The 22,263-nt window shown below is 35.1% G+C and overlaps 1 protein-coding gene and 1 long non-coding RNA gene across 2 annotated transcripts in view; one reads left to right on the top strand and one right to left on the bottom strand.

Annotated features, from left to right (window-relative positions):
- The first annotated feature begins 128 nt into the window (after positions 1 to 128).
- LOC141492882 (uncharacterized) lies at positions 129 to 20,753 on the top strand. Its single transcript, XR_012470068.1, has 3 exons — positions 129 to 489; positions 16,269 to 16,329; positions 20,617 to 20,753. It is a non-coding gene; the product is annotated as an uncharacterized LOC141492882 (long non-coding RNA).
- Positions 4,370 to 22,263, bottom strand: part of ZC3HAV1 (zinc finger CCCH-type containing, antiviral 1) — a 101,379-nt gene continuing 83,485 nt past the window's right edge. Inside the window, 3 exon segments of the mRNA XM_074193585.1 lie at positions 4,370 to 6,860; positions 12,603 to 12,739; positions 14,991 to 15,121. Coding sequence (XP_074049686.1) covers positions 6,598 to 6,860; positions 12,603 to 12,739; positions 14,991 to 15,121 — 531 coding nt within the window. The 3' untranslated portion in view covers positions 4,370 to 6,597.

The following is a 22,263-nucleotide window of genomic DNA, read 5'->3' as shown; positions in this document are numbered from 1 at the left end:
AGCTATTGAAGCTATTGAATCCTTTTGCCTTCAATCAATGGTGGGCTTTACCCTGGGGTGAGGTCATTCCTCTCCCTGTTGTCAGCTGGGCTGGTTCTTCTGCTCACACACCTGTGCCTGAGGCAGAAGTAGTCTGCCATTGTTTGTTCTGGGAAGAGGCCTCAGCTGCAAGGGAGGCGTGGAATTAGAGTTCCTCAGACCAGAGGAGCCCAGGGATAGTGTCTGCAGGTCTCCTGCACTGGAACTCGCCCACCAACCCTGTCGGCAAGCTCCAGAGGTTCGTGCCAACACCAGTGCCTCTGCTCCCTAGTTGACTCAAGCCCTCACAGTCTAGCCCCACCACTGATCCAGCAGGTCCGTCCCTCAGCCCTCCGACTCCCTGACTCCAATTCAGCTGTTACTCTGGCTGATCTGGGGCTGATCCGCCCTCTTCGCCCAGACTCAACTGCCCAGATTCACCCAGTACTGCTGTGGGAGACAAATCCTAAGGTAGATGTTCTTTCTCCTGGCTTTTCTTTCTGGGTTTTGTGGGTCGGATTTCTGTTAAGAGGTTTGTTTCATATGATAGATGGGGAAAGATCAGGAGACTTTAGAACTGTTCCTGTCTTCTCTCCACCATCTTGGCCGGAAGTCCCTCTCCCTTAGTTTTTAAAAGATAGTCAAAGTATAGAGGTTTATAGCCATACAATGTACAGATTAAACACTCTCACACTGTCATATGAAACAGTGGAAAGGTTTTAGTTATTTGTTGAATAGTATTTGTATTATTGAGAATTTCATAATGTTAAGAAAAATAACTATCTGAAATAATTTTTTTAGTTTTTTTTTTTGTAAGGCAAATGGGGTTAAGTCGCTTGCCCAAGGCCACACAGCTATGTAATTATTAACTGTCTGAGACCGGATTTAAACCCAGGTACTCCTGAGTCCAGGGCCAGTGCTTTGTCCACTGTGCCACCTAGCCACCCCTGAAATAATTTTTAATTGAAATGTTAGCACAAAAGGCCACAGAATTCTGGGTAATTATAGTGAAAAAATATTTTTTATCTTGATTATTTTATTTTGTGTATCACATTTTTGGGTGATTTCATGGTTACTATCTTAGGAAGAGTACATATATTAATGTTTTGTTATAAAGAATTATATACAGAAAAGTATATTTTCAACTGTCTCTAGTGAAAGATTCCAGTTTTAGGTGTTTGTGAGAACCTAACCCCCTATTTCCCATAGGTTCAGTGTATCAAAATATGCATTTTTTACTTTTGCACTATTTTTTAGGAATGTTATCCCCATGAAAGTTGAAGATTGATTGTATTAGTATTCCTAGCACTGAGCATGGTGCCTAATTAATGCTTAGTGACTGATTATTTTTACAGATAAGTCTAGAGATACTAACTGAATTGTTGGAGATCATCAAGTTACTAAGTGGAAGAATTCAGATTTGAACTTAAGACCTCTGATTCCAAATCTAGCATATATCCATCATGCCATGTTGTCTGTCTTTTATCAACTCAAGCTGATATCTCCTAGGTCCTCTCATTTATTTACAATAAATATATATACACTCAATCTGGGGGATAAAAGATAATTAGCTTCTAATCAATCTAATTCCATTAGAAATTCTATTAGTGGTATACATGTTTTTGATGACAATTGATAAAGATTATTGAAAATGAAAAAGCAAAAGATTATTCATCCAATACTGTGGAGAGAATGATTTTAGATGACTAGTTATTTCAAAAGAAATAGCCCTATATAAAACAATGACAGCTCACATCATGTTAGATAGGTCTGGATTTTGGGAGAGGCAGTGTGTCATAATAGGACCTTCAGAGCACTGCCCTAGAGACACTTAATTATCAGCTGTGCGACCTTGAGAAAGTCACTTAACCCCATTATCTTGCCAAAAAAAAAAAAAGAAAAAAACAAACAAATGGATAGGACCTTGAATTTGAAGTCAAGAAGACCTTGTTTAAAAGTGTGACAAGTACTTACTAGCTATATGATTCTGGACAATGACTTAACCTCTTTGTGACTCAGTATCCTCATCTGAAAAATGATAGGGTTAGAAATGATGGTATCATAGTTTTATGTTCTTTTGGGGGAACAACATAAATCTTTTTTTTCCTTCCTTTTTTTAAAAAAAATTGTTGCTTAACAATTGCTGATTTCTAACTTGGTTTCCTTTGTGAACCCACCAACAGGAAATAATACTTCCTGTGACTTTAGTTTATGGACCAGATAAATAATGCACTGATATAGTGGATTGGGGCAACTAAGAGTTACAATGAATGGATCACAGTGGATACAGCGCTGGCCCTGGAGTCAGGAGGACCTGAATTCAAATCTAGACTCAGGCACTTAAAACTTCCTGCCAGAATCGAGATGGCTCCTCTCCACAGCTTCCTCATTTGTAAAAGGAGCTGGAGAAGAAAATGGTGAATAATTCTAGTATCTCTGGCAGGAAAACCACAAGTGGAGTCACAAAGAGTCAGGCATGACTAAGCAACATCATGGCTTATCAGACAGTCTCCTGTGAGTTTGGTTTGTTTGATTCAATTCCTTACTGACTGATAACAGCTGGGTGAAATGTGTCTGAGCTTCCAAACTAAAGATCCAAAGCCAGGAATATGCAGACCCCAGTCTGGAACCACCAGCTTCTCCTTAGGGCACAGATGGCCACTTTGGTACAGCCACGTACTACAATTATTCAATGAATATCTTACCATTTCTTCTTTCTGACCCATTTTAGTAATATTATCACTAACATTTATATAGAGCTTATGATGTGCCAGCCACATTTGCAATGATCTCATTTGATCCTCACAACAACCCTAGGAGGTAAGCACTATTATTATCCTTAATAATAATAAGCTAACAGAAGTTGAATGATTTGCTGGGGTGACAAAGATTGTGTCTGAGTCTAGACATGATTGCAGGTCTTCCTGACTTTAGGACCAGAGCTCTATCCACTATCATGCCTAGCTGCCAGTAATATAACAATATAACAATTTTCACTTCTGTGTTTAAGTCTTAAGATTGATTTTTTTAACATAATGAAGCAAAGGAACATTTTATTTTTAAAATTTATTTTTATTTATATCTTTTGTTCTTATATCATCTTATGTGATATCCTTCTGAACATATTTCTCCTCCTCCTCCCCTACCTATATGACTCAAATCTTATATGAGAAAGTTTACAAAATAAAGAGAAAAAAGTCAGTTGAGCAAAACTAATCAACATGTTGATATTTATATGCAATATTCCATATTATATATTACATGCATATATTTATATGCAATATTGCATACTCATAATCTTTCAATGTCTATAAAGAGAGAGAAGGGAGGTAAATTTTCTCAACTCTTCTCTGGATTCAAGTTTGACTTATAAAGTATTCCCTTTTTTTGTTCTATTTATACTGTCATAAATTGTGTATATGTTTTCCTGGTTTTTATTAAATGATTCTATATCAGTTAATGTGCCTTCTCATCTTCTCTGAGTTCTTTATCCTCTCCATTTCTTTTTTATTTTTTAGGTTTTTTGCAAGGCAATGGGGTTAAGTGGCTTGCCCAAGGCCATACAACTAAGTAATTATCAAGTGTCTGAGGTAGGATTTGAACTCAGGTCCTGACTCCAGGGCTGGTGCTCTATCCACTGCGCCACCTAGCTGCCCCAATCCTCTCCATTTCCTAAAGGCATAGTAATACTTCATTACATTCATGCATATATAAGCAAAAAAAATTTGTGAAGTCATTAATTATTTGGTGGGTACCTGCTTTATATTTAGTAACCACAAAAATGCTGTGCAATATTTTAAATGATAACCACATACTACTGGAAGAGCTATCATAACACAACAGAAAGAAAGTTAAGACCAGGGAATCAAAAGAACCTAGCCTGCTTCTGGCATTTATCAATAGTGGAGCCATATTCAGGTCATTAAACTTTTCTTAGTCTCAGTTTACTTATCTATATTTATCTTTAGAACCTATCTTACAGGCTCAAATAATATATGTGTAATTAACTTCAAATTTGAACTCCAACTGTTATCATTAAGACTGGGAATCATTTTTTATAATTTTCTTCTTTCAATCTTCTTTTTAACTAATGTTTATTTTTATATCACCTTAATCTCTAAATATATATTTCCCTCTTGTAACAAAGATTTTTTAAAACAAAAGAAAACATGTATTTCAGCAATAACAATCAACATATTAACTGTATCTAATAGGATAGGCAGTATTCTACATCAATAACCTCTCATTTCTGCAAAGTAAGGAGGCAAGTACAATTTTATTCATTCTTCTACAGGGCTAAACTTGAGCATTATAATTACATACCAATCAACTGTTTTTCTTTCCATTTACATTTTCTTCCCATTTGTGATTCCATAGTTCTGTTCACTTTACTGCTGTAAGTCTTCTCCAAATTCTCTGAGCTCATTAGTCATTTCTTTTTTTTTTTTAGGTTTTTTTTTTTTTTCCGCAAGGCAAATGGAGTTAAGTGGCTTGCCCAAGGCCACACAGCTAGGTAATTATTAAGTGTCTGAGACCAGATTTGAACCCAGGTACTCCTGACTCTAGGGCTGGTGCTTTATCCACTGTGCCACCTAGCCACCCCATCATTAGTCATTTCTTATGAGTGCTGTAATATTTCTCTAATCTTGTGTAGTAAATTACAAACTCAATCTCCCCCTCCCCATTCTTCAACATCCATATTCATTAGCAATATTATTCCAATTATTTTTCTTTGTTTATCTTTTTTTCTGGTTTAGGTATTAGAGCTATATTTGGCAAATAAAAAAGTTTGGAAATATTTTTATTTTTTAATTTTTGAGAATAATTTGTATACTTTGGCTAACAATTGTACTTTAGATATCTAGAGATCCAACTTCCTCTTGAAAATTAATTTATTGATGACTTTTGATTTATTTATTTACCTTCTATTCTGACCCCTTGGGGCAGCTAGGTGGCGTAGTGGATAAAGCACCGGCCCTGGAGTCAGGAGTACCTGAGTTCAAATCTGGTCTCAGACATTTAATAATTACGTAGCTGTGTGGCCTTGGGCAAGCCACTTAACCACATCTGCCTTGAAAAACAACAACAACAAACAACCTATTCTGACCCCTTATTCAACCCTAGTGGTTCTAGTAGTTCCAGTGTTCCTTCTCCTCCCAGGGGCTCACCATGCCTAACAATGCTCTAGTTTTAGCTTTCCTGTAGCTAAGATTTCAGGAGTGTACCACCATGCTTGGTTCCAATCTCTCTCTCTCTCTCTCTCTCTCTCTCTCTCTCTCTCTCTCTCTCTCTCTCTCTCACACACACACACACACACACACACAACTTTTTCCTGGAAAACTTTTTTATTGTGGGTGAAGCAGGGCAGCTACACTGTTTAGACGATTCCAGTCTTGTTGGCAACATCTAAAGCATTATAGTCTGGAGCAAGCTGGATATAGGACTTCTTCTCTCCATCAGACTGAATCAGTGTGTTGACCTTCACCACAATGATGTCATACAGCTTCTTTACCATTTGCTTGATTTGGTGCTTGTTGGCCTTGACATCCACTATGAAGACTAGGGTGTTATTATCCTCAATCTTTTTTATAGTAAACTCAGTGGTCAAGGGGAACTTAATGATTAGCATAGTGATCAAACTTGTTTCACCGAGGGGCACTTAACCAAGAGTATTTGGGCTGCCTTCAAAGTCTTAGTGTCTTGAGTCTCTGGAAGGTGGGGGAGGTTCGGATCTTCTTTTTGTGGCTAAGGACACCCTTCCACATGGCCCTCCTGGCCTTCAAGGCCTTGGACTTTGCTTCTGTCTTTGGGGGAACAATCACTTCCTCCTTGGGCTTAGTCACCATCTTGGGGGGGGAAGGGCTCTTTTTTTTAAAAAATGATTTTCTTCTGTATAGAAGCACAGAGTATGTTAATTCTTTATCATTTTTGCTTATTAGTATATATACAAAATGGGTAATTCTGTCTTCACTATAGTCTTTAGTCATGGATACCACCTGACCATCCTTTCAGGAATCTTTCTAACCATTGATTCCACTCTCTAATAGAGTGTTTCCTTTTCTATGTTTTCCCTCATTTTGTCCTCATTATTTATCTTCCATTCTAATGTTTTCTTAATTTTATTTTCTGATTCATTGGTTTAAACTTTAAAGTACCATGTAAGCAGAAGTTATCATAATTGATAATTTGTAACAGTTCACTTAATATAAACCATTTTCAGAATTTCAAAGATTAAGGTCTTAGTTCTACAGCTAGAATTCCCATCCTTAGACATAAAACATCTCAAGTTATATTTACATATCTCAATGGTTATTCTAACACTTTCTAAATTAATTTAAATCTTTCTTAATATTCATAAAAATTAGTCCCATATAGTATATTAGGGACATGAAGTTTCAATTATTGTCACAGAACCAAACCAATAACAATAGACTCTTGAAGATGCTGAAAATCATGATAATCAAACACTTGGGATCAAATACCTTATACCTGATTATTTGGGTTAGGAATAAAGGAAACCTGATTCTATAGTATAGAACAGTTTCATTGTTTTGAGTGCAATCAAGCTTTTCTTTCTTCCTAACTAATGTTACAGCCTGTATCAATAACTGTATATTCAATGATATACTCAGGGTAAATTTGATTCTTATCAAAGATGACAAAAGTAGAAGGATTGGTTGTACTGTCCACGCAGCTATTATACGTGAGAGGAGGTTGAGTGTAATTCTGTTTTCCTTGAGTATATGTTCCAACCAAGACATTGGCGACAAACATAATCCTGTTTTTGGCATTGCTGTTATACAAGCTGTGGGAAGAGCTGGCATCTTTTGAAAAGTAAATACCTAGGAATAATCAGAAAAGAGCAAGGATGAGGAAGATACTGGAAAGGAAAAGTGTTTAATACATAAAGAACACATTATTACTTTATTGATTTGATCCACTAAGTTTCCACATGACCTGGAATCACATTTTATCATTAACAATGCTGTTAATCAGTTTAACAATTAAATTGATTAACAATACACTCTTTCATAATAAAAAATGCCACATATAATAGTTTATTTGATTCATGATATAAAAATTATAGTTAAGGGAACTTAACAACTATTTATTTTTAAACATCACCCTCTTCTCATGCCAGGCACCATATAATCACTGAGGGGAAAATCAAACTTATAAAAAATTCATAGTCTGTAAACTGCAAAATTGCATAGTCTGCAAACAAATATGTACAAAGAAGATCAAGGGAAAAAACTGAGATAATGAACAGAGGAAAAGCACTAACTTGCATTAAGGGAAAGGCTTCCTTTAGAAGGTGAGATTTTAGCTCAGACCTGAGTTAGAGAAGCTGGGAGTGGCATATGAATAGAGAGTATTCTAGTGATGGGGAACAGTCAAGGAAAATCCCTGGAGTGAGTAAATGAAGGGTCATCAACAAGTGCTACTGGATCACATTTTAACTTATTTCATAGGTTTGTCATATATATAGAAAATAATACTGAAGTGGGAGTGAAAAGAGATATGGGTTCCACACATTGCATTAGGCAATGTCTTCAAGGAACACACATTTTATCATGAAATAGCATGTCCATAAGTAAAGGATAGTCAAAATAAATACAAGGTAAATTGGGGCTGGGGCTAAGGCAGGGGAGCCCTTTGTGGAGAGAGTAACACCTGAACTGAGTTTTGAAGAAAATAAGGAATTCTAAAAGAGTGAAGAGAGGTGGTAATACAATACAGACACAGGACACAAGCAAGAGACAAAGTGCGATATATATGAGAAACAGTCAGAAGGTCAGTTTTGCTGGATCAGAATTTAGAAAGGAGAATAATATTTAATAAGCTTGGAAAAGGTAGGGTATGAAGGGGTTAAAAACTAAACAGAGAAGCTTATATTTGATCATAAAAACTATTGGGAAGTTTTAAAATTTATCATATAAGGAAAGATACAGCCAGATTTGCAATTTAGAAAAATTGGTTTAATAACTGAATGAGGGATGGATTAGAAAGGAGAGAAATCTAAGGCAGAGAAAACAATTAGAAGTATATTGTTTTGATGAACAATAGCTATATAGAGAGGCATTTGTTTTTCAGGTTTTTAAAATGTTTATTTAATGGGGGGTACTGGGAGAGACAGAAGATTGAAAAAATACTTCTTACTTGAAAAATAAAAATAACTAGTTTAAAGAGTAAAAATACATTTACTTAATTTGTATACATGTCCTATCACCTCAGTAGATCTGAAATCAGAAACTATTATGTTTTTGCTTTTTATTAGGATAATCCTGTCATGCTCTGTTAGGGACTGTTGTGTGTGGAAGTACTGTAAAATCTTCATCACCTGGTGTCCTTGAGCACCAAGTTGTTTTACTAAGTGACAAGGGAGAGGGAGTGGATTAGGGACTGGAGAGGATATTTAAGCACTTGTATTTTGATAAATATACAAAGGGAGAACTTATCTTCCTTGTCTCCCATTCCATTAGCTCTGCCTGGGGAAGATTAAGTGAGTCTGGAAAGGGACTCAACAATGCTCTAATATCTCATCAGGCTTTGTATTCCAACATATCATCATTCTTTGCCTCATTGATTAGAGGGTAAGATCACGAACTCCAAAGTTCCATTTAAGGAGGAAACTCAGGTTAGATTTCCCCTTTCTCACTGATTGTACCATCTTAGGACTTCTCCATTCTGTCCTTACTTCAGGTGCCTTTTCCATCCCCCCACCCCTACTCTCAAAGAAGTTTCACTTTGGTTTTGTCTCCCCCTCATTAGATTGTAGGCTCCTTGAGGATAGGGACTTATTTTTTTCTTTCTCTTTTTTCCTTCATTTTTTACCAGCATTTAGCACATAGTAGGTACTTACTTTCAAATCTAAAATCCATTTTGTCTAAATCTATTATTTCATTAGTGTTGGGAATTTTCTAAATGTAGAAAATCCTTCTACCAATGCAGATCCACAACTCCTTTGTAATGTAGGATTTTTTTTTCCAGTTTGTATTCATTCTTTATTTTATATATATATATTTTTTTTTTTAAATAGTGTTTTTCCCATTTATATGTCAAGACAATTTTTATAGGATTTTGAATTTTGGTAGGAAATTTGATATAGGTTATATATATGCAATTATGTAAACTATATTTCTTTATTAGTCACAATTGTGAAAGAAGAAAGATCAAAAGGAAAAAAAATGATAAAAATAAAGTTAGTGAAAAAAGTATGTTTCAATCTGTATTCAGAATCCATCATTTCTTTATCTGGATGTGTATGGCATTTTCCATCATGAGTTCTTTGTATTTGTCTTGGATTACTATGTTTCTAAGAAGAGCATTCATAGTTGATACACACAATGCTGCAGATACTATGTACAATGTTTACCTGGTTCTGCTCATTTCATGTTGCATTCATTATTACAAGTCTTTCCAGGTTTTTCTGAAATCTGCCTGTTCATCATTTATTATTGCACAATAGTATTCCATTATATTCATATACATCACAATTTGTTCAGTCATTCCTCGATTGATGGGCACCCATCAAGTTGTATACTTAATTTATTTTCTTCCTCTAGACATTATAGAAAATTTCTTGGTGTTTTAGATATCTTTGAAATATCTCCAGATATCAGAGCTAATGAAGGCTATGCTTATTGTGGAAAGAATTTTTGGAATGGTTCCAAACAAGAGCATTATCCACTTGACCAAAATTAAAAGATTGATTTTATGTTTTCCAAATAATTCTAAAAGTTCTTCTCAATGTTTATAACCAATCATCATTGTGTCCTTCCCAGGAGTCATTCAACTCTGATGAAGGACTAAAATAACTGAGTTTCAGAGTTATTTGGAGTAATGAAGATTCAGAACTATTTGGCTAGCATATGTCAAAGTTAGGAGGTAAACACAGGTTGGAAGAGAAGTTTGCCTAGACTGTGGCCATCGAGGGGAGCAAATCATTGTTGAGAAGCCTTCTATTTTAAAAATATACATATATATTTTTGTGCATATCTTTTTTTTAAAGTAATCAGGTAAAGATGAATATATGTTTGTCCTTCATTCTCTAAGAATACCATGATATCAGGGAGGTAATGCCATGATAAGCACATGAATTGGATTTGAGTGTGGGGGGGTGCTGTGCTAAGTCACCAGGTTCACTTTCTCCTCCATAACCACCTGGGTCCAGTGGTCAGATATGGAGATACCTAACTCTCAACTGGAGATGGCCCTGGAAATAAGGCAATCAGAGTTAAGTGACTTGCCTAAAGTCACACAGCTAGTAAGTGGCAGGATTCAAGCTTCTATCCTCCTGACTTCAAGGTCAGTGCTCTATCTACTGTGCCACCTAGATGCTCCAAATTTCAACTCAGGTCCTCCTAACTTGAGGTCTAGTGTTCTATAAACTAATTGCCCTAGTGTCTGTCTCTCTCTCTCTCTCTTTAAAAATATCTTTTGTTTTAAAATACCTTCCATTCTGACTATATCCTTTCTTTCTCTCCTGCCAAACACGTTATACCCTGTGTCAAGAATTAAAAAAAGAAGAGAAAAGAGATATTTAGCAAAAATCAACTGTCTTCCGTTATATGTAATATCCCACAATCATGGCTTTGATCTGTCCCTAAAAGAGTGCTAAGTACATCTTTTAATATTCTCCATGGCCAAGTTTTGTCATTATTTAATGACATGACAGCTTCCTTCTTTTTTCTTTTTTCTGACTAAGAACTAACTCAGAAGTTTCTATGCTACAGAAGAGATGAAATTGCTCTAAATTTTTGTGCCTTAGGACAAAGCCTCCATCACTTGATCCTACTTATACATCTGGATCAGAATAAAAGCAGATATCCTACTTAGTCTGTGGGATAATTCTTCCTGTTAATTGTTTTCTGTACCTAAGCACCAGTGACATTCTACATTGGAAAATGGCTCTTTCCCAACTGCTCACCATATTTTTCTCTAGTCACAATGAAGAAAAAATGATGGAGGAGTGATAGCCTGAAATTTTGTAACACATATAGGAATATGTGAACTAGAACTACCATGAATTTTTAATATTCAGGGTCATCCTGTTATATATTTATGATAACAATGTATTAAAGAGGGCTCTGGTGGATGTGCTATTTAATATGAACCTTATGAAATAAATCAGAAGGAGCAAAATTTCAAAGAAACATGGGAGCACATATGAGTATAGATGACATAGCTAAGAGATAATATCTATGGAAATGGAAGAAGCTACAAAGAGAACACAAATTAATGGTATGCTTTCATGGAGTACAATATGAACATCTATCAAAGCTTCAATGTCACAGATATTTCATAGGATATGTTCTAAGTATTATTTTCTAAGCAATCATTGCTGTGCTTCTTAATCTGTCTGGTAATAGTAAGGTTATAGTAAGGAAGCTTATTAATTAGCTAACTAAATAGCTAAAGACTGTCCCTGAAGGAACTTTCTGTGGGTACTTAGTCAAATGATGACCAGAAGTATGGATTCCCATTGTTTTGTCAGATATTAATCACCCCACAAGTACTTTTAATTATAAACCAGCCTTTGTATAAATTCATAGAAAAATCAAATAATGTCACGTTCTATTGATTATCGGGTTTCATGTTTATTGATAATTTGTCCTAATTGTCTTAGGGGAGACTCAAGGCCTCACAGCTCTAAATATGGAAACTGAAATTTAACATGTTTATCAAGGTACACAGGTGCTGATGATGCTCCATTTCTGAAACAGAAGTGTGAGTTTTAAAGAACAATAATCAAACTCTAGGGGCAGCTAGGTAGCATAACGGATAGAGCGCCCTGGAGTCAGGAGAACCTGAGTTCAAATTTGACCTCAGACACTTAAGAATTGCCTAGCTATGTGACCTTGGGCAAGATAGTGCTCTAGCTAGATAGTGCAGTGGATAGAGTGCAGGCCTAAAGTCAGAAAGACTTATCTTCATAAATTCAAATGACTTCAGACACTTACTAGCTATGTATCCTTGGGCTAGTCATTTTGCTCTGTTTTCCTCAGTTTCCTCATCTATAAAAGGATCTGGAGGAGGAAATGTCAAACCACTCTAATATCTTTGCCAATAAAACTCCAAGTGGGATCAGAAAGAGCTGTCAGATATGACTGAACAGCAAAAGTTAATATTAACAAGAGGAAAGATTATCAAAGATAATTATGTACTTATATGAGTATAACTTCTATATAGAGAAGCAGTATAATGTAGTAGGTACTAATGCTGGCCTCAGAAAGAAAAAGATGTGTTTTCAAGTCCTGTCTCTCAAAGATATTGGTTGAATAACTTGGTCAAGCATCCCTGCTCCAAGCAATTCAAAGATTAGAAACTGAAGAGCAGGTGTTATTAGGCAGCTGGGTTGAGCTGAACCTGGAGTTAAGAATTCCAAACTCAGATCTAGCTTCAGACACTCATTGCCTCTGGGACTCTGGGCAAGTCACTTAACTTCTGCCTCTATTTTTCTCATCTGTAAAATAGAAATAATAATGGTACTTACCTCACAAGATTGTTGTGAGGATAAAAATAAGAAAATGTATGTATCAGCTATTACTGTTATTACCATAACTTACACAGATAATACAAACCTTTCCCATAGTTTTCTTTACGAAGCAATTGTAAACTCCAGTCACAATTGTAACGGCAAATTAAATCCATGTTGTGTTGATCTGCTGCATGAAATAGTTTCTTTTCATTTCCCCCATTCAACATTTTCTTCTTCATGCTAATAATGGGAGAAATGTCAGCTTTAATGCATAGATCGAGACTCTCCCTCAGTAATACTATCCCAACCAAATTCTAATATTAATAATGCTTTGTTCCATCAACTTTTAGCTTCTCCTTACTCAGACCAACAGCAAACTCAGGTTAGAGCCCAAAGAAAGGGGCAAAAACCTATAAAAATGAGGGGCAGGATAGAGCACTGGCTGAGGAACCAGGAGGACCTGGGCTAAAATCCTCTCAGATACTAAATAGTTGAATGACCTTGAGCAAGCCACTTAACCTCATTGTCTTACCAAAAAAAAAAAAAACCTTATAAAAATTAAATTTGCAGTGGGTGGGTGGGGAATAGGAGGAAAACTGAAAGAGATGGAAATTTCTAGGCAAGTGGCATGGCTGAGCAAGTGCATGTCTAAAAAGAACATGCTTTACAGAACTTGGGTTGGTTTTGGGGTTTAGCAAGTTGGGCAACCAGGGAACTATAGAGCTTAGAGTGACAGACATGCATCAGAAAGATGAGATTTCAAATATATCCTCAAACACTTACTGGCTGCTTAACCCTGGCAAGTCATTGTTTGCCAGGTTCCTTATCTGTAAAATGGGGATGAGTGGAATATTCCCTCTAAGGGGTTAATATTGCCAGTGAAGTCCTCTCAGGGTTTAAAATCATTAAAACGAAGATAGACTATCACTCTTAGACTATTCTTAGAAAAAAGAGGTAGAGAGATCTTGCATTCCAAGCCAGGCACCAGGCACTCTACTGATTCTGCTGCGGGGGGAGGGGGGGGGAACAGTGGACTATTTCCAGAGAGACCTTGCATTTTTCATTAGTCACCTATTTGATGATAAAACTATCTTAATTGGGAAAACAGTAGACTGTTCCCATGAGAAAAACCTTGCTTTCCAATGAAGCTCATAAGACTTCTTTTGTTTAATGATAAGTAGACTGTTCCTAGACTTTGCTTTCCAAGACAAGTTTCATTACTTCAATATGATAGTTATAATCCTAAAGGTTATTCTCACCATCTGGATGATGAGGTAATATTTTATGAAAACATTTCATTCTTTTCTTTGTTGCTGGGGTAGATTTTTACAAGTAGAATACAACTCTGAAGACTAACCAATGAGTTGACAGAGAGAGGTGATAGGAAGGAGGAGGGGATCATATTAGGCCTATAATCTTGTTTGACTGTCAATTTGGGACAGCTCCTTGATCTTCACTGTCTTTGTGAGACTTGGATTGTGCCCTTTTCTCAAGAAAAGCCAAAATAAACTTTTTTTTTTTTTTTTTTGCTCAGAGGAGTCTCTATATTTTTTTAAGTGGATTTTTATCCCACACAGGGATAATAACAGAATCTATCTCCTAGAGTTGTTGTGAGGATCAAGAGAGATAATGATCCATTTGTGACTGAGCAAAGCAAGGGTTTCAAAGAGCAATAATCAAAATTTAGTTAGATAGTGCAGTGGATAGAGTGCAGGCCTAAAGTCAGGAAGACTTCAAGAATTCAAATCTGACCTCAGTCACTTTACCATGTTTGCCTCAGTTTTCTCATCTGTAAAGTGAACTGGAGAAGGAAATATCAAACCACTCCAGTATCTTTGCCAAGAAAACCCCATTTGGACCTGGCATACAAGTACGCGCTATGAACTTTTTTTTTTAATATTTTATTTATTTCGTTTTCTAACTACATGCAATGGTAGTTTTCAACAATATTTTTTGCAAAGTTTTGAGTTTCACTTTTTTCTCCCTCCTCCCTTTCCTCCCTCTTCACCCTGAAGAAAGCAATCTAATATAGGTTATAAATGCATAATTATGTTAAACATAAATCCATTTTAATCATGTTGTGAAAGAAGAATCAAATTGAAATGGGGGAAAACATAATATATAAGACAATTTTTAAAAATTAAAGATAGTAGGGGCGGCTAGGTGGCGCAGTGAATAGAGCACCGACCTTGCAGTCAGGAGTAACCTGGGTTCAAATCTGACCTCAGACACTTAATAATTACCTAGCCGTGTGGCCTTGGGCAAGCCACTTAACCCCATTCCCTTGAAAAATCTAAAAAAAAAAATTAAAGATAGTAAGCTTTGGTCTGCATTTAACCCCCCATTGTTCCATCTCTGGATATGGATGGTATTTTCCATCACAAGTCTTTTAGAATTGTCTTTGATTATTGTACTGCTGAAATGAGCAAGTCCATCAGTGATATGTAAATAATAACTATTATTAGCACAAGCATTTAACATGGCTACAAACCGCTGAAAATTGTTCCAGAGTGATGGGTTTTGATTCCTCATGATCTTTTGAATTTCGAAATTTCTCATGGTAGTCTTAAAACAGCAACTGATACTAAAATGTTCAAATAATGTACTTTTGATCTTGACCAACTAAAAGGAGAAAATGGAAAATAAATAGCAAGTTAAAAAATAACAGCATACTTCCAAGATAGTACATCGACAATTAAAGGAATCTAGGCTTTTTTTTGTATAGTCTCAGTTATCCTAGAGGGGAAAAAATGACTAAAATAAAGGCAAATAAAAATATCAATCAAAATAAAAATGTTTATCTCTGTTATTGTTTTCTGGTTTTAATTCACTTTTATCTAATATCATTAGTGTCACTTTGGGTTATGATTATGGTATAGCCAAGCAAATTTTAGAAAGTTTCATATTGTTAGAACCTATATTTCATTACATTCTGTAATCTTTGTGTTTTATTGGAGAATTTAATCAGTTAACATTTAGTGTTTCAAGTGTTAGGTTCATCTTTCATAATTCTAATTGGAAGAAAATATACTTTCTTTTCTTATGTTATTAACCAAAATATAAAGTACACTTCAAATAAAGTTATTTTGTTTTTTAAATATCAATAGCTATGTAGCATCTTTAATTCAGATTTCTGCTTTATCCATTAACAGTATAGGGTTGGGGCAGCTAGGTTGCACAACGGATAGAGCACTGGCTCTGGAGTCAGGAGGCCTTGAGTTCAAATTTGAACTTAGACACTTAATACTTACTGTGTGACCTTGGGCAAGTCACTTAATCCTATTATCTTGCAAAATAAAACAAACAAACAAAAAAACAGTGTAGGGTACTGTGGCTGAAAGCCTGGGAAGTAGATTCATTAGGTTGTAAAACCCATAATAGTGTGTCCCCCTTTAAGAAGTAAAAGCTATGATATGCATGTTCTACCAAGTCTCTAGCAGTAAAGTTCATAATGAGGATTCCCAGCAAAAGTTTATATCAGTGAAAGCCATAATAATAATAATAATAGTAATAATAATAAGAAGAAGAATGAAAAGGAATATCTCTCAAAGACTAGTATAATTTAAGATGAATGTAAACTAGACCAAAGAAAGCATACTGACCAGAATATAACCAGTAGAGGGCTTTGTAAACACAGGATTTTATCAAAGCAGCTCTGATATGACATGGAGGTGTCTGGGATTCAAGGCCAGCACTAAGTTGTGGAAATCCTAAACCATTAACATACCTTATAACAATTCATTTCTTTGTTTTTTTATAATTACCACAGGAATTTTGGGGTGTTCTATGTGGGGATCCATGACTTGTCTAGTGACCTAGACCATCCTGGTGTGAGTATGCCACATTTTGATTATTAAACTATCATATTATCAATCTGGAGGTTCTAGCTCATTTCTTACATATAGATAGATAGATAGATAGATAGATAGATAGATAGATAGATAGATAGATAGATAGATATAGATAGATATTAAACTGAATTCTTTATATGATTAAAAACCTTGAAAATATCCCTGTGAGGGATTTCTGGGCACAAAAAAGTAATTTTACTTTAGAATTATTTTCTTCCCTTGCTCTCCTCTTTTTGATTTTCCTCTTTACTTCCTCAAAACATTCTTCTGAAAAATGCAATGATTTAGCCAATACTCTATTCTGAGGCTTCTTACGTTTTGTTTGCTCTTAGTTTAATCTTGATCTAAACAGTGTGAATTGTTTATTTGACTGTGGTTTAAAGGCAACATGAATATGAAATGCAAATATCTCACTGTAATAAAACACATATACTAAATTTTTGTGAGCAATAATTGTGAATTCATGGCCATTACCTGTCTATGATGCATTCCAGTTTTTCTTAATGTTCTCTGTCTTCCCTGAAAAGTCTACTGTGATCATCACTATTTTTTCTTGGCAAATTATTTCTTTAGTTCTTCCAGCAGGTTGAAATTTTTTTTTAACATTGTTCAGTCCTGTCTGACTCTTTGTGATCTCATTTCGGGGTTTTTTGGCAAAGATATTGGAGTGGTTTGACATTTCCTTCTCCAGCTCATTTTATAGATGAGGAGACTGAGGTCAACAGGGTGAATTGACTTTCAAGTGTTTGAGGTCAGATTTGAACTCAGAAATGAGTCTTCTTGACTCCAGGCTGGATATGTTATACACTGTACCACCTAGTTGCTATAGTATATAACTATGACAAATCTAATTTCTGTCTAGGGTCTTCCTTCTCTGGTTTCTTCCTTTTCAGAGTTCTGTGGATTCAATTTGTAATTTATTGTTTAATCTAACTCTGAGAAGTAGTTTTTAATGATTCTACAACTTTTTTTTAAAACAAATCTAGTACCATATAATTTTGCTAATTACTACTTTATAGTAAAATTTGAGGTTTGGCAATACAAGTCTTCTTTCTTCTTTTTCATAATATCCTTTGATATTCTTAACTTTTTTTTCAAGGTTTTTGCAAGACAATGGGGTTAAATGGCTTGTGCAAGACCACACAGCTAGGTAATTATTAAGTATCTGAGGTCAGATTTGAACTCAAGTACTCCTGACTCCAGGGCAGGTGCTCTATCTACTGTGCCACCTAGCTGTCCTCTCTTTTTCTTTCATATGAGTTTCCCCCTCAACTAATTCTTTAAAATATGCCACTTGGTTTTTTGGGAGGGTCTCTTGGTTAAGTGACTTGTCCAGAGTCACAGAGTTAAGTATCTGAGGCCAAATTTGAAATCAGGTCTTCCTTACTTCATACCCAGCATTCCATCTACTGTATCTACAGCTGCCCCTGCCCTACATGCCACTTTGAATGGCATAGGATTGTTAGAATATTAATTTGTGAAGTACTGGCATCTTTATTACATTTGTTCAATCTAACTATTAGAACACTGAACAACAATTCAATTATTTAGGTCAATTATGAAAGTCTTAATAATATCTGAATAGGTTAATTCCCCTGCTATTTAATACCCATCATTATTAATTTTTTTTTAGTTTTTTTCCTTCTGGGGCAAGTGACTTGCCCAAGGCCACACAGTTAGGTAATTATTAAATATCTGAGGCCGATTTTGAACCCAGGTCCTCCTGACACCAGGGCCAGTGCTCTATTCACTATGCCACCTAGCTGCCCCCTCGTCATTATTAATTAAAAATTTTTTTCCTCTTTGATACGTTTTTACTGATTTTTATTTTCACATACAGAATGCTAATTTATTATTAAATTTATCTCATATTCTGATATTCACAGAAATTATCTATTATATTAATTAATAATACAGTATTTTTTAAACTTTTCATATAAACTATTACATTTTCTATAGAGATATCTTAACTTCTTAAATAATTCTTATTCACTTAATTTCTTTTTTCTTATTTGATTTTATTGCTACTGGTAATACTTCAAGAAAAATGTGAAATAATAATGTTGAGGTCCATAGGCCTTATTTAATAATATTTGTTTAATAATACTTTCTGGGTGGAAAAGCTTCTTCATTAAATAAACTGCTGGCTTTTGAATTTAAATAAATGCTTTCTATTATGTAAAGGAAAGATTTTTCTATTCCAATAGATTTTAGTGTCAACATTCATAGGTATCATATTTTATCTAAATATAACGTGTATGTATATAATTGATATAATGTTGCTTGCCTTCTCAATGGGTGCAGGAAGGAGGCAGAGATGGAGAGAGTTTGGAAATCAATTTTTTAAAAAATGACTTAAAATAATTAATTTTCATTAATTTTTAAAATGTCAATTAGGAAATAAATGAATATAACATGTAACACTGGGGTAGGTTACATGTTTGTGGTTTGTCCTTTTATTTAAATGAGGACCAGTAACATCATGGGATGGTGTCTTGACTTGCACATGAATTGGATTTAAGTGAGGCAGAGTTTACAAAGTCATCAACCTCACTTCCAGAGTCATTGAAGCCCAGGGGCAAGACAAAAGTCAGAACAACTGGAGATGGACCAAAGATCTTAACATTTTGATGTCTGATCAAGTTCCAAGTGCTCCATTGGGTCAGTGTTGGCTGCTTTCATGATCACTGGAACAAATTGTTCTCATCCCCTACCTCTCATTCTGCCTGGAGAAGTCTTCACATGCTTGGGGTAAACATCCCCCTAATTCACCAGTGGTATTGGTTATCCTCAACCTGGTTTAACCTGTATGACTAGATGGTTAACCAGGGTGAAGCTATTGAACATGCTACAGTTTCTTAGAGCACAGGTGAGAGTTGGGTGACAAGTGGACTTCAAAGGTGGATGAGAAGCCCTGAAAAGGGCTCAACAAGCCCTCACACCAGAGATACCAGCCCTCCTTGAACACTCCATAAACCTCCCAAGAACAGAGGTTACTAAAAATCTTTAGAATTACTAGGGCTTGGAATTCCCAGATGGCACTAAACCGAAGTAACAGTTTAATAACCCAGTAAGTCATGAGACTGGATTTCACTTTAATTTTATCTTTAAGAGTAGCTGATCAGGTTTATTGGGAAGATTTTTTTCCTTACATTAATATTGGGAAGATTTTTCCAGACAGTAATACATCTCAGATTATGAAATGCAAGTCAGGCATAAGAGTTTCTATCACAGATCTGCCACCCACATTATTTGTATGACCTTGAACAGGTTATATAATGGCTCTGAGTCTCAATTTCCTCACCTACAAAATAAGAAGTTTGGTCTAAATGACTCCTATAATCCCTCTTTGAACTGTGATTCTTTGGTCCCATTATGTAGAATGCTTGCTCTTACATTTTAAAAAATGATTTCTACTATACTTAGGAACAACTCTTCTATACCTATATACATATATTTTTAGTACTTATATTTTAAAAGGGAATTATATTTTTATAATTTGTTCATTTTAGTACTTTATAAGGATGCCATATTTTTCATTTTTTTCTTTTTAAAAAATTTATTTAAGGCAATGGGGTTTGAGTCACTTGCCCAAGGTCACACAACTAGGCAATTATTAAGTATCTAAGGCGGAATTTGAACTCAGGTCCTCCTAACTCTAGGGCTGGCACTCTAATTATCACACTACCTAGCTGCCCCCTATATTTTCAACAACTTTTTCTGCATTTATTGGTATCAAATAATTTAAAATTACTTTGATTACAAAGATAGTCCATAATGGTAGACTTTCCACACTATTGAACTATCCCCTTGCAACTCACTGGTGTCATAAATGTTCACTTTAAAACATGAATTTACAGTATTCTATTACTAGTATTTTAGAAGATACGTATGTGTCAATATTTATCACTGAAACTGGCCTATTGTTCTCTATTTTATTCCAGAATAAGAATCAAAACCATATTTATCCCACTGAATGAATTACACATAATAGTCTTTCTTGATTTTTATATTAATTTATATAATTGGGATACAGGAATAAATTTTTAGTGAATTATCTTGTGGATCCAGCTCACTGTGAATTCAACTAGGTGACATAGTGGATAGAACACTAGTCCTGGAGTCTAGAGGACCTGAGTGCAAATTCAATCTCAGACATTTGATACTTATTAGCTGTGTGATCTTGGGCAAGTCACTTAGCTTTGATTACCTCACAACCAGGGCCATCTCCAGTAATCCTGATCCACATCTGTTTACTGCACCCAGAGAGAAGAAAATGAGGCTGATGATTTTTGTACAGCACCTCCTTACTCAAGTCCAATTCACATACATGTCATGGTATCACTTCGCTGATATAATGGTCTTCAAGAATGAAGGACCAATTAACAGGTAAGTTCATTAATGTTGCCTTCTTTTATTAGTTTATTTAGATCATCAAAGTTTTATTTGGTCAGTTTTAATATTGAATGTATATATGTATATATTTTGATGTTTATCAATTTAGTTTACATTCTAAGTTTTCTTGATATAGATCATATGTAAAATTTTCTATTTTTTTTTACTACTTGTCCTAAGTTTTTTTTACTACTTGTCCTAAGTTTCCCCTTCTTATTTTTCATTTTAGTCCTTGAATTTTCTTTGCTTATATGGTTAAAGGAACTAGTAACTCACTGATTTCATTTAAAAAAATAACTTATTTAACAATTCTGTTATAGGATTTTAATTACATTTCTATTAATTTCTGCTTTAAACCTAGTGATCTCTTCTTTTATGCTTACAATGAGTACATTATTTTTTATTTTTTAAACAACAAACAACTCATTTTTTTTTTGTTTTGACAGTATAAATATTCCAAAGGATAAATTTGTCCTAAGAATTATTTTAGCTTTATTCTATAAATTTTAACGGCCGCTAGGTGGCAGTCGATAGAGTGCTGGGCCTGAAGTTAGGAAAACTCATCTTCCTGAGTTGAATTCTGGTCTCAGATACTTCCTAGCCTGCTGGCTTCAGTCTCCTGCTCTGTAAAATGACTGGAGGAGGAAATGGCAAACCATGCTAATATCTTTGCCAAGAAAATCCCAAATGGGGATCATAAACTTTTGAATAACTGATGTATAAATTCATTAAATTTTATTAGTCTTGAATTATCTTTGGTAAAAATTTATCTTTGTTAAAAAATTTTTATTGTTTTTAACATTTGGTCTTTGACCCAAAGAATATTAGCAATCATTTTTAGTTTCTATTTTTTCAACTGATTTTTATTCTTATTAGACCTATACTTTAATACAGGCCTTTATCATCTCTCACTATACTACTGCAAAAACCTCAATTTATCTCAAATAGTCTCTATCCTCTTCAATCCCTTCTTCACACAGCTGTCAAATTGATAGAGCTAAAGCACAGATCAGATCATGGCACATCCTTGCTCAAAAATGCCAGTGGCATCCCATTCTTTAGCTGCATTCACGATCTACCCCTCTCACCAATAGTGAGTGGGTTTTTAAGTGGGTTTAAGTGGGTTTCTCCCATCTCATCAGTATTTTCACCCCTGTGCCCCCACCCTATGAATGGAGGGCCAAGAGTTCTTTTAAGGAGAGGACCCAGGCCAGTCGCTGCTTCATCTTCTCCCTAGCTACCTCTCCTCTGAATTTTTCTCTAGTGCTCCTTCAAGAGGCTCACTTCCCTTCCAGCATCATTTAGCCTCCTTTTGTGCATTCTATTTCTTCATTAAATTACAAACTCTCAGAAGGCAAGGACTGCCTTTTATTTGTATTTATATTCCCAGAATTTAACACCATGCCTAGCTAGTTCTGGGCACTTAATGTTTATTGACCTAATTGCCTTTTTAAATAGGATACTCTAATTGCCGAACCTGAGAAGTTTCTGCTTGTTTTGATTATTTGCTGTTTCTGC

This window comes from Macrotis lagotis, chromosome 7, assembly GCF_037893015.1.
Source record: "Macrotis lagotis isolate mMagLag1 chromosome 7, bilby.v1.9.chrom.fasta, whole genome shotgun sequence".
In the NCBI taxonomy this organism is placed as follows: Eukaryota; Metazoa; Chordata; class Mammalia; order Peramelemorphia; family Peramelidae; genus Macrotis; species Macrotis lagotis.
Note: the sequence above shows the minus strand (reverse complement) of the source record. Positions and strands in the feature narration are given on the sequence as shown.